Here is a 17,331-nt window from a genome sequence, read left to right on the forward strand (position 1 = left end):
CAGTGTGGGGGACAAGGATCCTTTCTGGTTCTTGTCATTTTACATTTCCTTCCAGTGGTAAAAATACAATTATGAGAATGATGGGAGGCTTTAGTACATCATAGCACTTTATTTTATGAAAACAAATAGCAGGTTTTCCACAAAAGTACTCATGTTTTTAATCTAAAAATATTTCATAGTTGCATTCAGTGTACAGCAGAGTAGAGGGAAGTGGGTCAGTTTGGCTTCATTTTGCATAGGTTCTTCCTGCCAGCACAGTGCTGGGCACTTCTCTCTTGTGAGGAGCAGGCCCTGGCTCTGACCTCAGGGAATTCGGCTTTCATGCCTGCTCATGGCCAGCGGGTCATGTCAGGGCCTGATGTCTCTAGCAGCCAGCAGTGCTGACCTGGGGCATGCCCGAACAGAAGGAGCCATGGAGCAGATATAGCCAGGCACCTCCCATCCTCTTAGGGGGCTTTGGAGGCCAGAGGAGAAGAGCACATGAACACAGCGAGGGGCCAAGGATCTGTGACACCCAGCGGGAGGAAGGCCCTTAGGGAAACCCAGTAGGTCTAAGCAGTGATTTGAAGCATTGGATCAGAGACCCAGACCTGAGGGCATGAGCTCTATGATGGGAGAGGGTGGGTACATCTTAGGATGTCCTGGGAACCCCTTCTTTGGGCTGATTCTGCAGGGAACAATTTTGGTGATGTGACCAGAGTTTAGGCTGGCAGCACTTAGAACCATTAGGCTCTCAGCTCTTTCCTGCAGACCATGTGAAAATCCTCTGTCGGGCCCTATTTTCACCAGGGGCCATCCTGACCCAGGGAACATCTGGGGACATTTTTGGTTGTTAGGACCAGGAAAAGGAGCAGTTGGGACCCAATGGGTTGAGGCCGGGGCTGCTGTCAAATGCCCTACCATGCACAGGACAGTCCACACACAATGACCAGCCCTAATGTTGCTGGCTGAGGTGAAGAAACAGCTCTCTGGGTCCCCAAAATATGACCGTATCGGCTCATGAGAACCTCAGGCTTTAAATGGGCTTACATTTGTTGTACTTCTATTTAGAAAGAAAGTAAATAGTCAGTTTTAAAAGAGAGTTCCTTGCCCTGTGCACTGGATTGCAGTTGGCTGACTTGAGCTTTATTTTCAAGGGGAATTCATTGCTGAGCCAAAACAGTCGTGCTTTCGTTTTCTCTTGGCGCCCAGGGGATTGCAGAGAGAGGCACTGCGTGCAAAACAAGTGGCTCAGGGCACCTCGGACATGTGAGCCAGACATCCGTGGCCCTGGTTGGCCATGGGAGGCGGTCCAGCTAGGAAGGTGCTGGAGCTCGGTGACATGAAGTGGCCCTTGCCCGCTGACTCCCTGGTGGCGAGAAGCTCCATTTCCTCTGTGACTGCCATGTGCAGTAGGGAAAGGGGACATTTTGTCTTTACTGCCTTTCTTGGCCAGGGACAAAATTTTTGAACAAGAAAATAATTCACCACATGCCAGTGTTTTCACTTATTCTCCATTTTGTTGTGTCCAAGTGATCAGCATGTTCCCTAGAGCATACAGTGTGGTTTTTGTGCCCAGTTAGGAGACACAGTGGAACCCTAAATCCCAAATCTATGCCTGATTGGATGGTCAGGTCATCCAGCCTGGTCAGCAGGTGGCTAACTGCAACTCAAGCTTGTTCCCCTGTGATTTTGATACAGAAGTAAATGTTGATGCCCTAACAATTTTCTGATCCATTACTAATTTCCTTGGGTGAACATTGAGTATTTTCAAGGAAGAAGAGTTTTACGAAGGAGCCATGTGGAAGCTCGTTTGGAATGTTTCAAGGATGATTTGTAATTTCCTTTAGTGCCAGGAAGTCTTTATACTAGATATTGAATTTGTACAACATCAAAATGGGCTAATTGTAAGACCACACAGCACTAAGCCCAGGATTCAGTAGACTTATAAAACAAATGCTTCTGAGCTAAAATCGAGCACATCTGCCTCATGGCTGAGGGGCTTGAGGTCATTAACATGGTCATAGACAGTTTCATCTGCTTTTCCAGTGACGTCACTTGGTCTTGTCATTTGCTGGTGATGCTGTAGCTTATGTGGACGCACAGTGACAGGTCGCAGTGCTGCAGCAGGAGTCAGCGGCATGTGTTCATGGTCATGGTTTTCTCCTTTCACCCAGGGTTGGAGCCCCTTGATGGAGCTGGTGCCTTCAGATGGCCCTGAGACTGGGAGCACAGTAGAGATTTCTTGAAATGACTAATCCTCCTTTCTGTAAATGATAAGTATACTACACAGACATATGTACACACAACTTTAATAAAAAAAAAATTCCTCTAAAATATATTCTAACTCTTTAAAAAATGTTTTGTAAAGATGAGAGGAAGGAGCTCTTCCTATGGCTGCAAAGCTGACTTGGGCAGTGTCAGCGATGACGCACCAGGGCTCTGGTGCTAGTTGGGTGGGCTGTTAAAGCGCCCAGCAGGTCGAGGCGGGCTGGCTTCTGTAGTGGCCTCACTTGCAGGGAAGAAAGCTGTTCAGGAGGCTCTGGAATGTGGTGTGGCAATGATGCGCATCTGCTGGGAGCTGTTTGGTGAGGAGATGGTGCTTGCTGCCTGGTAGCCTGACACTGTGTTGCCTGAGTCGTGGGTTAAGAGGATCTTAAATATCGTGTGGCCTCGCCCGCCCCAGATGCCTGTCTTCATTACTCAGACCCGTGAGGAGGAGCCCTGGCTACCGCCAAGTGCCTTCCCAAACAGGGTTTGTGTAGCACTTCCATGACACCCGGGTGGGTCTTTGGTGCCAAGCTGTGACTTGTCGTCCGGGATGGCTTTTTCTGCATCAGCTGAAGCCTGAGTGGGGTTAGCCACATATGGTCAAGGGGAAGTGGCTCCTAATTTTGTAAATCAAGTTTTATTGGAACAGCCTCATGGGGTTAGGCACATGTCAATGGCTGTTTTTGTGCACAAACACAGGGCTGAGTTGTTGCCACAGAAATCATCTGGTCCACAAAGTCCAAGATATTTCCTGCTGACCCTTTCTGGGAAAAGGGCAGACTAAATATCTAAACTCCATCTTAGTATGAACATTTTTCTCTTTCAAAATCTGCTGGTGGGTTGATGGATCACTAGCCTTCACCTCCCTCAGTAAATGCCCTGCTGGGGAGGTGAGCCTGCTTCCCTGTGCCCCTCATTAGTCTGCCCTCCTGCCTCCCAGCCCCACCCTCTGCTCTGCAGGTTGTCCATGGCAGCTCCTCCTCAATTTGGCTGTTGGGTCTCAAAGGGAGAATTCTTTCTATGATTTAGAATCTGGAACTAGTTTCTGGATGTTGCCAGGCTCATCCAGTGCTCTCTGCATGTGATGGCTGCTCGTCAGCGATGCAGGCCACCCTGGAGGAAATTTCCAGCCGTGTGCTGGAGGCAGTGTGGGACTAGGAGGTGTCTGTCCTAGAGGACCTCCCTGGCTGGACCCGCCTGGCAATCTGTCTTCTAGAAGCCGGAGGAGCGAAGCCACAGAGGGGTCAGACTCCAGCCAGGACCCTGTCACTCAGGGTGTCCTTGTCAATTCAATTTAGACCTCATCTTCCTGGGCTTTAGAAACTTGTGAGGTTGATGGATTATAGCAAGAATGTCCAGAATCCTTTGAAGAAAAAAAAAAAAAAGGACATGAGGAGAATGGTACTCTTATCTCTGCGATGGTGACTTCTCATCTCTCTTAGTGCCCCATGTTGTTGTGACATCAGAACTGTGAGGTCCTTGCCCTCTAACGTGGCAGTAAACAGGGTGAGGCAGGTTTGTCAAGGACTGACTATGTCCCCTGGGTAGGGACCTTTCGGCAGCATCACCGGCTGCTCCCCCATTCGGTGATGCCCTTGATCTTTCCTTGAGGCATGCTGCCCCATTGCTCTGAGTTGAAATGAGTTCTTATGTGGTGGCTTTGGATGTGTGGCTGTGTCTGTGTATTTCTGTGTCCTGTTGGTTGGTGTTTTCTCCATTGTTTCAAGAATTAGTATTTTAAAAGCCAGTATTTGATAATTAGCGGAGGGTTTTTGATTTGTTTTTAGAGAAATGGGTTTGTTGAGCAGTTTTTAAAAATATATATTATTCTTTCAGGTGACTTATCACAATATAAATATTTGATACCCAAATCGTGTTTGTGGGATCTTGATCCCAGTATGAATTGCTTGCAGGGCTTGGCATATGTGTTTTGGATGCGCATGTCTTTGGAACCTGAGGTGGGAGTGATGCCTTTGGGTGACTTCACATCTGACGGGACGGCAGCTGGAGAGAACCATGGCACTTCCCCCCTGCAGATCCCCTGCCTGGGCGGTGTGAGCCCACAACTGCAAGGCTCTTTTGCTTCTGGATGTTGGTTAAGGTTTCTGAATAATACTCCTCAGCTATATTGTGACCATGGATTGTGTGAAATAGCGTGTACCCAGAGCACCTCTCTCTCCTACCACATAGGCAATGGACTGTTTGGCTCATTGATGGAGAGCAGAGAGCTGTCCCAGCCACCGAGTGACATTGTGTTGGCAAGAACCTGTGGTCAGTGGGAAGCTCGGTATCTTTCAAGTGACTGTGAAGACTTGGGCCTCTTACATGTGGGGAGGTGGAACCCCAATAGGGTTTGGGAAATGTTAGGTGAAACCGAAGTCAGGAAGCGTCTTTCATCTCAAGGTTTTTGAGTACTCCTAAGCACTCTCTCAGTGATAGAGTCCTTAGAACTTTCCAAAAGTTGTGACTAAGGCTCCACACCCTGTTCTCCCCGCCCCCTCCCCCCCCCCCCCATAGATGGCCATTTACAGCGTCTGGAAAGCACTCCCTTAAGTCCCCAGCCCCTAGCATTCCTGTGTCCTCCTCCCTTTCTTGGTTTCCTTGAGACAAAGCCGTTTGTTTTCCCTGCAGAGAGCCTTGTTTCTACCTGAAGACGTATCTGTCACAGGTTTGGGAGGCCTAATGCACTCTTTCTCACCCAGCTCCCTTGGAATTATGAAGCCTGGTCTAGGGTGTCTAGAAGAACCTCCTTGCAGCTCTCCTAGCTGCTGCGAATGTAAGTACGTACCTAATACCTACGCTGTTTTCAGTGTTGCACTGTTACTTCGTTTTCTGAAAGAAATAGAGAAGGTCGTTTATGAAAAGAAACTGTGGGCCTGTGACCTTGTGGTACCCTCCTCCCAACCGCCTGCTGCCACCCCCTTTTCTTTAGCTCACACATCAGTGTACCCCATGCCAAGGATAGCAGTCTGTATGCCCCTTTACCACTCAACTGAATGGCTGGGTAATTCATGCAGCATAAAGGGGAGGGGGGGATAAAGGGGGGCAGTGGGGAGCCTGAGCTACTGACGGGGAGACAAGGACAAACTCGCACCAGCCCTTGTGAATTGTCATCCCATTTTTTCTGAACACAGTGATGCAGACCAGTGTGTGTAGTTATTGGGGGCCTGTGAAGACTGTGCCTAGGCTCTTTTGAAAGCATGTGATGTACTCAGTACTTTATGTAATAACTATTGTGACTACCTTGAGCCCTTTAGGGAAAGAACCTGGCTGTGAGAGGGTAAAAAGTAAACAGACTTACGCTATTTGCAGTTTTGTACTTGGGCCTGTCCTAATGCTCATGCTTCCCAATTTGAGCACCAGATACTGAGTGCACATGCATGACCAGAGTCACCCCTCACACCCCCAGCACCCACCCTGTGACCTACTCTAGCAACCACTCTGTGACCTCCCCACAGCACCCACCCACGTTCTGACCACCCCAGCATCCACCTAGTCTAGCACCTCCTGTTTGGGGTGCTCACATGCACATCTGGGCAGATATACAGCCTGGCTCAGCCCCAGACCTGTTACATCCACAGTGCTCAGTCCCCTTGCCTGTGCCCTGCGAGCCACAGCAGGACAAGCAGGGCCTCCTGAGACGCACCTGCTTGGGGTTTTCTTGATGCTTGTGCTCTCACAGCTCTCTTTGAAGCAGATATCCTGGTGTACCTTGTAGACTCGTTTATACCTGTCACAAAAAAGCTCCATCAAGGCAGGAACTGGAGCAGGATGGTGCCCAGCTGGTTCACCTCCACTACATGGAGACCAGGTAACCGTGCAGGTGTTTGAGGGCAAGGCCATTATTTTCTTAATAAAACTTGACCTTATAGGGATGTATTGAAATGTCCCACATAAGAGTCATGTAATTTTTAAAATTAACTTTACCAAGGCATAATTTATATGAAATGAGATACACCCATTTTAAATACATTTTGAGGAATATTGATAGTTATATGATATTAAGAGAGAAAATGTGAAATTTAAAAGACATATCTTGCTTGGGGCAGGCTACTTGGCCTAGTGGTCTTGAGATGCAATGACCCACTTTTCCATTGATGGGCAATTCACCGTAAGAAGCCTTGGAGATGCAGGCATTAGATGTGAACAGCGTAAAACAGGAGAGCTGACTTCATGCTCCACCTAGCATGTCTCTGGAACTTAAGCCTCAATTTTGTGTAAAATATTACCTCTCTCACAGGTTTATAGATGATAATGAATGGTAAGGATTTTGGTTCTTTTTAAAGCTCTCAAACATCACACCTGTTGAAAGAGAGATCCAGGGAGTTGGATGGGCACAGCTCCAGCTCATGTGCTCAGTCTAGGAGAGCCATTGGGAGTTAAGGCCTTTGGTAAGACTTCTGGCCATCAGGGAGTTACAGGATATGGAACTACCTCCCAATGCAAGCAACCAGAGAACTGGACAGAATATAAGAAATAACTTTTTTTTTTTTTTCCAGATATTAGAAAACAGAGCAAGACTGTGATCCTGAGAGAAGGGAAATGAGTGAGATGAGTCCTGTGGTCACCCTGGAACTTATTCTGGAGACACTTTTTGGACTTCATTTCAGGTCGGGGATCCAAGCAGTGATTGTAAGTTGAGGAAACAGATTGGAGTTGGGAAGGAAGAGGCAGTGGGGCTTTGTGGGGTGGAGCACTGGAGAGGAGGGAGCCATGCAGTGGAAGAGAGCCAGAGTGGAGGGATCTTGCTCAATAAGAGGCCATTCTATAAAAATAGAAACCCCAGAAAGGCCATGCCTTAGAAGTGGGGCAGGATTAATCCCAGAACAAGGTGGGTGCTAAAGCCACCCTTAGCAAGCTTCAAAAGAACCAAACTCAAAGTAACTGCCTTGCAGAAAAAACAAAACAAACACTCAACATTCTTGAAAAGAATACAAAAAATATTTTAAAATCCAGTATATGGGAGCAAAGTTTATAACATCCAGCATCCAACCAAAATTATGAGACATTTAAATAATTATACAAAGAATCAAAAAACTCATAAATAGGCAAAAAATAATTGATTAGAAAAACATCTAGAGATGAGAGCAATGACAGAAACAATAGAAAGGGCCTTAAACATCTATTATAAATTTTGTTCCACATGTTCAGTCGTCTAAAGGAAAAATGTAAGCATAATGAGAGACATAGAGGATCTAAGAAAGAATTAAGTGGAACTTCTGAAGAAAATACCTAGTAATTTTGCCAACTGGATTAGTGGTCAATAAGACACTGCAGGAGGAAAGATCAGTGAATTTGAAGGCATAACAATAGGATCTACCAAATGAATAGAGAAAAAGACTGGGGGAAAAGATGAAAGGAGCCTCAGTGACCTATGGGACAACCTCAGTCTAATACATGCATAAATGGAATTTCAGAAAGGAGAGGAAAGAAGTGGAGGAACAGAAAAATATTTTAAAGAAATAATGGCCAAAATTTTCCAAATTTGATGAAAGCTAAAAACCCCTCGGGGGGGTTTTTACAAGAAACTTATTAAACTCCAAAGAGTAAACACACAGACACATACATAACCACATGGAAGCACATCATAGGTAAGATTCCTGAAACTAGTAATAAAGAGAAAGCAGAAGCAGCCACAGGGGGTTTGGGGACATATTTCATAGTCTTTTTTTTATTTTTTATAATATATTTTTATTGATTTGGGAGAGGAAGGGAGAGAGAGAGATAGAAACATCAATGAGGAGAATCATTGATTGGCCACTTCCTCCTCCTCTCCCCTCACTGGGGATGGAGCCCACAACCCAGACATGTGCCCCTGACTGGAACCCTAGAGTTCACAGGCTGAGGCTTTATCCAAATCAGCTAGGGCTTCATAGTCTTCTTATCTGAAACTAGGCAAGGCATAAGATTAAGAAAGGATCTACCTCTTTAGAGTGTGGAAAGAAAAAAAGTATCAACCAAGAATTTTGTATTTAGCAACTTTATCCTTAAAAAATGAAGGTGGCCGAAACCAGTTTGGCTTAGTGGTAGAGCGTCGGTCTGCGGACTGAAAGGTCCCAGGTTCGATTCCGGTCAAGGGCATGTACCTGGGTTGCAGGCACATCCTCAGTAGGGGGTGTGCAAGAGGCAGCTGGTTGATGTTTCTCTCTCATCGATGTTTCTAGCTCTCTATCTCAATCCCTTCCTCTCTGTAAAAAATCAATAAAATATATTTTAAAAAATGAAGGTGAAATAAAAATATTTTTAGAAGGAGCAGAGAAAATTCATTGCTAGCAGACCTACACATTGTAGGGGTGAGTGCCGGAGATGGTGGACATGCGGAGATGGCGGATATGCAGATAAATACGAGAGATTTTGCTCTCAACATCTTAAAATATATTGTTGAGAGGAAAAACAACATTTTGCAGCTTGGAGCATGGTGGAAGTAAAAGTCTAACATTGGTAGTCAGAACTGAGAGGGAAGTAGAGGCAAGTCTTCCCTTAAATAAAGGGATACTGTGATGAGCATATTTATTGCTACTCTCTAGATTCACTAAAAAATTAAACAAAAAAGTATAACCAATGAGCCAATAGGAGAGGTAAAATAGAATCTTAAGAAATAATCCAGAAGTAGGCAGGAAAAGAGAGAATGGTAACAAGATTAGATGGGACATAGAAAACTAGTAGCAGTGTGGTAGATTTAAACCGACCACATAAGTCATTATGTTAAAATGTGGTCTGGTCCCTGCAGTGAAAATCAAGACTGTGAGCCTGGGCGTAAAGCAGACCCAACCCCGAGGAAGGGGTGGGGTTGGAGAGATTCTGGCAGGAGCGGAGTTTTCATGGGAGCTGGTGGCTGCTATGGCTCTGGATGGCCATTCCCCAAAACCCCAAGTTGAGGGCCTTTCAGTGAAGATCCCAAGTCCCAGTGCAGCTCAGAACTTGCTTTGTCTAACACACCTATGCTGTCTGTGGATGGCTGTTTCCCTCTGGATGGAAGGAGCCGAGGGCAGGGCTAGGGCTTGTTCTGTTCACTGCGTGTGCCAAGGGTTAGAGCTGTGCCTGGCTCTCAGAAGTGCTAGTATGTATTGGGTGACTAACCACATTGTGAGTGGGACCCAGAGTCACAGAGTGTGATCAAGAAAGGTCCTCAACTTTTATACATGCATATAAGTACAACCAATGGACATAAAACTCTGGGGAGGGAGGGGATGTGTGGGAGGGAGAGAGGGGGGCAAAAAAAAAAAAAAAATCAATAAAATATATTTAAAAAAAAAAAAAAAAAAAAAAAAAAGAAAGGTCCTCAGAGGCGAGCAAGGCAAACTCCTCCAGAGCCCATTTCACAGATGGGAAAACTGGGCCACATTACCACTTAGTGGCAGAACCGACTCCAGTTCTCAGGCTGCTGTTTAGTTTTCCTGGGGTCCATGGCAGAGAGGACTCTGTTGTCCAGAGCCTGAGGACCAGGGTTCCAGAACTCCTGTCCCTCTGCTCCCTGCTGCATGGACTCAGATAGTTGTTCAGCCTTTCTGACTCAGTTTCCCAACATGTTACATGGCAGGAACAGGTGGTCAAAGCAAGCCTCTTTGGGGTGAGCTGGACTTTGTGGAAACACTTCGGAGGTCAGGGACAGTGGGAAGAAACTTACACGTGGTGACAGACACCTCCTTCCCAGACTGGCAGGGACTTTGTCTCCGAGAACAGGCGTGTGCAGGGCTGGGGCTGCTTTTTACAGGCTGCAGAGCACAAAAGAGGCTGAGGCTCACCGGGGGCTCGGGCCCTGGCTGCCTTCTCCCGCACCCTTGGGAGGCCCACACCCGGGCTGGGGTCCTTGGTGCCTGCGGGCTGGTTTCCTCAGGGCTCTCTCCAAAAGTCTTCTGAGGAAGGCCGGTGGCCTTTTTCCCTCCCACCACCTTTGGTCCCTGAGCCAAAAATAGTCCCTTCACCCACCTCTCATTGTAGGGTGGCTGTCGCTCTGTGTTCCTTACTTTCTGGCTGTCCCCAGATCCCCCACTTATCCAGGCGGCACCTTTTGGCCTGGCACTCTGGGGCTGTGAGCAGCCCAGTGATTCACTGCCTGCCACCTCTGTGCCTGGACACCTCATGGCAAACCCACCCTGGCCCAGCAGCCTCAGCCCAGCTGCTGTAACAGACATCTGGAGACCAGGCCTGAACGGGCCCTGACTTACCGAGCTCACAGCGCCTGCCCTTGAACCCTGGGCTGCAGTCACAGCTGTGGGCATCCACGCCTGGCACGCAGGTGCCTCCGTTCTGACAGGGGTTTTCTGTACAGTTCCCAGGGGTGTCTGCAAACAGGTCATGAGTGGTTACTCTCTAGGACCCTAGAGGAAGGCCTGCTGGCATTGCCACATTGCTGCCTCTGGCTGTATCTAACACGGCTGTGCCCTAGGGGTGGTCCCGTTTCAGATGGTCAGAGAGATGCTTGGCTCTGACCCCCTTACCTGAGGGCCAGGGTCCAAACAGTGGTTCTGCTGGGACCCTCAGTGCTGAGCCCTCTGTGGTGGAAGAGCCTCAAGCCACTGCTTAGATTATATTTAGGCACTGGTGGTCTCAGGAGAGACTCCAGCTTTGCCCTAGCCTGTGCTTCCACCTCCTTCTCTCTGGCTGGAGGACTGTCTGGGGACAGTTTAGGCCCTGTGTAGCCCAGTGTTAGCAGGGGCCTTGCTGGCCTGTTCACCGAGCCTGGGTCTGCCAGGTGGTGCTCCAGCTGGACCATGCTCAATGCTGCCCCTCTATGGATTCCTGCCTTTCTGCTCAACATGTTCCTCTGAGGGAGGCAGTGGGGTTGGGGGGGCTGCCGTATGTGGTAAGGTTGGGGCAGAGGTACATCCAGACAGATCTGGGTAGTTGGTCTATAAAAGGACAGGGTGCTGAGTGCCTCCTTCCCAGGGTGGGTGCTCAGCCCGGGAAGTCCATTCCTGCTGACTTACTTCCCACGTCCTTGTCGCCATCATGTTTGGGGTGCTGCAGGGCCAGGCTGACCTGCTCAGGGGTGTCCTCGAGTTGCACCAGAGCTGTGGGTTCTAGGAGAAACCAGGATGAGCAGTGCTGACCACATGGCCTGCTGCCTCTCACTCAGGACTGTCCCTGGGCCGCCTTCCTGAGCTGCTTCCCTCCCTCAGGGTGTAAGGCCATCCTGTGTGGCAGGAGTAGGATGCTCGCTCACCTGCTGGCTCCCCGACTTGGTCACAGAATTCATGGTCTCTGGCACTGTCTCCAGTAAGACCTACTTTTCTCCAAGTGGGGCCAGCCCTCACCTCCTGCCAACCTCCACAGGGACCTGGCTTCCACTGCTGCCCCGGCCAAAGCTTCTCTGGGAAGGTTACCAGTGCCCGAGGCAGGGCTGAACCTCCTGCTGACCTCCTGGCCTCAGCTTCTAGGTCTCCTTCAAACTCCATCTCCTCTGCCACCCCTGATTCTCAGGGGTGATGACACCTCCTCCCCCTTCATATCTGTGCTCAGGCAAACCGCACACTTGGCCACCCCTAACTGCAGGTCAGCTTCTCTGCAGGTCCCTGCCTGTGCCCTCCCCACTCCTGGTCACCAAGGGCTATGGATGCTCTGCCCTCCCTCATCACTCCTGGTGCACCTGTCCCCTGACTAGGAACACTGTCATTGGTAGAAACTTCTCATTGGACTGGTGATCAGGCTCTCTGCCAGAGAGCTCTGTGAAGGTGGGATTCTGGCTTAGTAGTGAGGGTGAGGGTGAGGCCTGGGGATCCCCACCCAGAGTCTGAGGTCATCGGTGGGCCTGCCATGTCAGGATTTCGGGGGAGGCCTGCTTTGCCAGGAGGGAAGGGCCAGGCCTTCTCAATCTATTGCTCATGTCCTATGCTGCTGGGCCAGGCAGAGGCCCCACTAGTCTGGGCCAAGCAGGACATAAACCCAAAGGCTCTGCTTTTAACACGGAATATGACCTCAGTGTGATGAGGCTGTGAGCTCCTGGGGCCACACTGTGCGTGCCAGTCACCTGGCTCCTTGTTAGCAGGCGGAGTCCTCTGCACGGGTCCGAGCAGGACCCTGCATATTTAGGCTGGTGCTGCTGGTCCAGGGGCCTCTTGAGTAGCAACAGCTCAGATAGAGCCATACTCTCCTGTCTACATACCAACAATGATTGGAGTTCTGGCTTCACAAGCAAAGCTTCCATGTCTTGGACCTGCTTCTATTATGTTTATTTTTCATCCTCTCTCATGTGCCCTGCCAGCAACCTGCACCCTCAACCCAGATGGCTGTATCAGGAAGGCTCCTCTGACTCTGGATGGCATGAGCAATTCATGCTGACCCCAGAGGCGGGGCCGTGGGCACTGGGAGTCATCTTTGAGTTCAGGTTTAGGGGCCTCATCCCTCCTGTGCTGGGTAGGGTTGGGTGAGTAAGGTACTCACGTGATCTCACCATGACCGACTTGCCAGGTGAGCCACTGAACTTGGCACTCACTCGTCCTCTGCCGTCTACGAGCTCCGAGAACCTGCTGGGAGAGTCACTAGTGTCGCCATGTGGAGCACCAAGCCTAGGGCCATGCCAGGTTATCCAGAGGGGGCTGATGGCAGAGGCGTGTACCTGGGGTCCTGCGTTGGCATTTCGAGGGCCCCGCGGTCATTGAGTAGACGCAGCTCCGGCAGGCGCGCGGGGACCGGTCTGTTTCTGAGCACCCGTGGGGGGAGTCCTTCTCGGTGCCAGCGTCTGTTGGCGCCATCCCTTGGGGCTGCAGGTAGAGAGTGAGGGGGTGGGGGCACATAAAGCAGGTCTGGGGCTTCCCTTTGTCTCTTCTCGCCCCACTGCTCAGAGAGAACTAAAGGGACCTGACTGTCCCTGCGGTCCAATGGCTCCTTTATGGCTTTGTGAGAAGTCTAGACCCCACACCCCACCCGAGGAGGAGCCACAGCATTCCTACCGGGAAGCAGACACTGCCTGGCAGTGCTGGGGGGGTTGGCCCTAGCCCCCCATCCTGGGCCCAGGTTCCCCACCTGTAGGGCAGGGCCAGGCACTCGACCTGGAGGGACTTCCCTTGGCTGAGGCTGCCACCCCACACTTGCCCTGAGAATGACAGAGTGGTTTCTCTGTGGGTCCTTGTCATCTAGCTATATGCTTCAGCCCCCTGTAAGTCCCTCCTCCCTGGATTGGCTCATGGAGGTGGCCCCAGCATGCCCTGGAGCTGAGCTGAGCTTGGTCAGACTCCGAGCAGCCTGCCGTGCTCAGACACACCATCGTCCACAGTACCTCTCGGGAGCTTTAAAGTATGAGCATGGCTATGCAGAACCTCGGGGGGACCCAAAGGGCCTCCAAGCACTTGGGGGCAGGTCCACATCCTTAGTGTGGCCCATTGGAGTCGCCGTGCTCCTGAGCTGTTTCCCTTTCTGTCCATCCACTCCAGCTCTCCTTCCTGCCTCTCCCCGCAACCCTTCCTATGGCTGTCCTGGCCTCTCTTTCCCCTGCTCCTGACCAGTGGCTCCTCTTTGGTCAGCCTGGCCCCCTCCCTGGACCCTCCCACACTGTCTGCCTCACTGGGGTCCTACCTTCTCTCAGCACCTATTTCTGGTGATTCCCTGTATTTACTGTTCAGCCTTCCGGGGTCCACAGAGTTGGACCACACAAGGTGAGGAGCGAAATGCTGCTTTTCCAAATTGCATTCTGCTGACCTAGTATCAACTGTCCACAAATCCTTTCTTCCCCACTGCTTTTCACACAAATTCACCCGTGCTGACACAGTCCTATTTCTAGGCTATCTGATGTCCTTTGGACAGGGTGGCCATGCTGGGTGAGGGTCTTGGGGTACAGGTGGCCCACCCGGCCCTGTGCCCGCTGCCCTGCACTCACAGGTGATGATGTAGAGGTGAGCAGGCTCGCTGTGCAGCTGGTCACCCTCTGTGCTCTGCACGGCTGTCACTGAGAGCTGGTACCGCCGCCCGGGCACCAGATCCCGTATCGTGTAGGACACCAGCCTCCCATTGGGGACGTAGCGGCTCTTGGTGCTCTGGCTGGTGGTCACATTGATGATGTATGCTTCCAATGAGGTGCCTGGAGTGGGTGCATCCCAGACCACATGGGCAGAGGTGGCCGTGACTCGGGTGGCAGTCAGGTTTGCTGGCGGCAGAGGCCCTGGAAGAGGCATAGAGCAGGGGAGGGAGGTGAAGGGGGCTGATGGGGTCTTGTGCCCAGGACACAGTTTAGAGCTCTGACATGGACTGCAGAAACCACATTTGAAGCCAGATTTAGTTACTGTGGTCTTGAAGGATGGGAGTGGTGGTCTGTAGCACCCTCCTCCTGTCCTGAGACCCTCCCCCACAATGTGGCCCTCCAGCACCCAGCAAGTGTCCCCTCCTGCTCAGTGTCCCCTCCCATGTAGCACTTCTGACTGCCCTGAGCCTGGCCACACCCCTCCCCTTGGGACATAGAAAAGGGGAGTGGGTCCCAGCTTCAGGGTCAGAGCGAGGATTTAAGCCTGTACTGACTCCTTGCCCAACCTGGTCAGGCCCTGCTCACACCTTCCCTCTCACCAAGCCACCTGTTCCCCTACCCCCGCCCTCCACCTTGTTCACAGGTTCACCATTGACAGCACAGTGCTCAGTGTCCACTCCCCATGAGACACCATGGAGCTCAGCGAGTGGGCTCCCTCGCCTGCAGTTCCTCTGGCCTTGTGTTCATGAGCCGCTGGGTGTGGGGGTCAGCCCAGCAGGAAGCTGTGATACTGCCGGGCACACTGCCGTGTCCCGTACACTCAGGCCAGGGCTAGGGTCCTAGTGTTTCAGCCACTATGGCAAGTACTGGTGGGCTGGAAGGAGCCGAGGGCTTCCGAAGGCTCTGCTCACCACGAGCGTCCACACTGTGTACTCACGAGTCCACACGTGCAATGGAGCGGAGGCCACACTCTCAGTAGGGTGCTCCAGTGCCCCGAGCCCACTGAGGGCGGTCACTTGGACGGTGTACCTCCTTCCAGGAAGTAGGGTACTGTGGGGAGAGAGGACAGGATGGTCTTGGGCTATGTGTCCGGCTCTGTGGCCAGACTGCATGTGGCTCTTCCAGAGCAGGGGGTTAGGCTGTGGATGGTCTCTAGTTGGTGGCCCAGGCGGCCTCCAGGAGGGCAGATTTGTGGTCTGAGACCTTGGTGGGAAGCTTCTCCCTGTCTGTCCAGTCCAGAGTCCGAGAAGGCACAGGCCTGTGTAGAGCGTTCGGCAAGGCCAGGAGGCTGGTGTTCAGACAAGTAAGGGGCCCGTGGCTGGAATTCCCAGGTGGGTCCCCAGTCCCTCACGAACACGAGGGCCTCGCTGAGCCTAATGTTTGTGCCAAGTGTGGTTCACACAGAGCTGTCACCTCCTCCTGGGAGCCTGGACTCTTCCCCAGGACCAGCAGGGGGCGCCTGTGACCAGCCACAATAACCCTGGGCACTATGTGTCTGACTGTCCTCACATGTGTTGTCACAACTGGTGGCAGGGAATGAAGCGTGTCTTGTGTGGCTCGATGGGGAGGGGGCTCTGGGAGCTCATGCCTGGACCCCAACCTCTCCCCCTAGGCCTCTTCCCATTTGTGTGCTCATCGCGTTTCTGTCACAGATTCAGCTGTACATGCTGCCTCGGTTGAGTAATGAAAATCCTCCCAGCAAGACTGGGAAGGGTCTTGGGGACCCCAACAGACACCAAGTGTCCCTGGGGCCACAGGTGTTGTTTCTGTCATATCATTCTTTGGAAGTGGGGCAGGACATCAATCAAGAGAAGTGACAGCAACACTTAAAGCAGAGTTTTGTCTCCAGCACAGGTGACCATCTGGTGGGAGACCAACATGACTGGAAAAAGATGGGTCTTGATGAGGCTGCAGACTGATCTTAAACAATTCAGATAGGTTAGAGGATGCCCAGGTACAGAGCCCCTTGACCCCTAACTGCTCTGGGCTGCACGCTGCTGTGCTGTTCCCATCTGTTGGCAAGCACAGTAACTGGATGGGAATTTCCTCCGCTGGAGCTGTGTTTACTTGGCTGGCCCCCGAATCCAGGGCCGAGGCCACCCCTCCCCAGGATGCTACCAGCCAGTCCCCCTTCCTCACTCTCTCATCGGTTAGCACTGTCTGCCTGCTCAACCTGACCCTGGGTGGCCTGGAGTCTGAGACCCTGTATGGGTCGTTAAAGTGGTGATTTCGATAGCTATTTTGAATGAGTTGTGTTTGTCATTAATTTGTAATAATTGGGCATAAGAAGTTTATATGCCTAGGTTAAGGTTTGAACGTATCATTTGCCTGTTTTGTCCTCCTCTCAGAGAGGTCTAGTGACTCAGGCTGGAGGAGCTCTGCATGACCGGCTGGTCTCCAGGTAGCGAGTCTGCCTCACTCCCTTGCAGGTGATACAGCCTCCAGGCTTTTAGGGTGTCTCTGCTCTTTTGGGACACTTAACCCCTTGTCTGGCATCCCTATAAGGAAGTATTGCAGGAGTGAGCCCAGGCTGAATGTCGCTGGGCCCTGTGTGGGCCACCAGGTGCCAGGTGGACACAGGAGGCACACACCTACCCCTCAGGTGGGCAAGGCCAGTGCCAACCATAGGGGAGCTGGAAGGAGGAGAGGAGGCCGGCCTGAGCTCTTACCTGAACGTGAACGTGTCCACACTTTTGTCCACATCGGTGGACTGGTCCTCTTGGGCCTCAGGATGGCGGATGGACACACGGACACTGCTGACAGTGGCATGTCGTATCCTATGTAGAGCCCACCGCACGGAGATGGCGCTGGCCGTCACATTGGTGACCTCAAGGCCTTCGACAGGGCGGGGGCCTGGGAGACAAAGGGTTGCTCAGCTTTGTCAGCACCTCCTTACCCCTGGGAAAGTGGGAGCTCAAAACAACAGAAGAGGCTCCAGAAGGTGCTGGGGCGGGGGAGGGAGGGACTTCACAGAAAGGCTCCCAGTAAGGCAGCAGCCAGCCTGGGCTTGCTAAGTGCATCCCTCAGCCACAGTGGGAACTCCGTCAGGTGGACCTGCCCCAGGCTCCGGCCCTGGCAGGCTGCGGAGGGCCAGCCAGCTCCACCAGAGGCCAGCGGGTGGGTACAGGGCCCTTCCTGACAACCCCGTGTCTATTCTCTGGCTGACGTTTTGGTCGCACCGATGT

General features: G+C 51.6%; 1 protein-coding gene across 11 annotated transcripts in view; it reads right to left on the reverse strand.

Moving 5' to 3' along the window:
- Window positions 1–89: 89 nt before the first annotated feature.
- SNED1 (sushi, nidogen and EGF like domains 1) overlaps window positions 90–17,331 on the reverse strand; it is a 54,711-nt gene continuing 37,469 nt past the window's right edge. For 2 of the 11 annotated variants that reach the window (XM_084891356.1, XM_084891354.1), the window contains 11 exons: window positions 16,816–16,999; window positions 15,084–15,196; window positions 14,066–14,347; window positions 12,809–12,953; window positions 12,634–12,731; window positions 11,181–11,273; window positions 10,419–10,535; window positions 9,878–9,965; window positions 5,897–5,980; window positions 5,050–5,082; window positions 90–2,202 (listed from right to left, as the gene is read on the reverse strand). In XM_084891356.1, coding sequence (XP_084747482.1) covers window positions 2,187–2,202; window positions 5,050–5,082; window positions 5,897–5,980; window positions 9,878–9,965; window positions 10,419–10,535; window positions 11,181–11,273; window positions 12,634–12,731; window positions 12,809–12,953; window positions 14,066–14,347; window positions 15,084–15,196; window positions 16,816–16,999 — 1,253 coding nt within the window. In that variant the 3' untranslated portion in view covers window positions 90–2,186. Of the gene's footprint in view, window positions 2,203–2,275; window positions 3,614–5,038; window positions 5,083–5,896; window positions 5,981–9,877; window positions 9,966–10,418; window positions 10,536–11,180; window positions 11,274–12,633; window positions 12,732–12,808; window positions 12,954–14,065; window positions 14,348–15,083; window positions 15,197–16,815; window positions 17,000–17,331 lie in introns of those variants that run through there. The other 9 variants (XR_014795662.1, XM_084891360.1, XM_084891359.1 and 6 more) reach the window with 9 other exon arrangements.

Source organism: Pipistrellus hanaki (assembly GCF_964339955.1).
Source record: "Pipistrellus hanaki genome assembly, chromosome: 8".
In the NCBI taxonomy this organism is placed as follows: domain Eukaryota; kingdom Metazoa; phylum Chordata; class Mammalia; order Chiroptera; family Vespertilionidae; genus Pipistrellus; species Pipistrellus hanaki.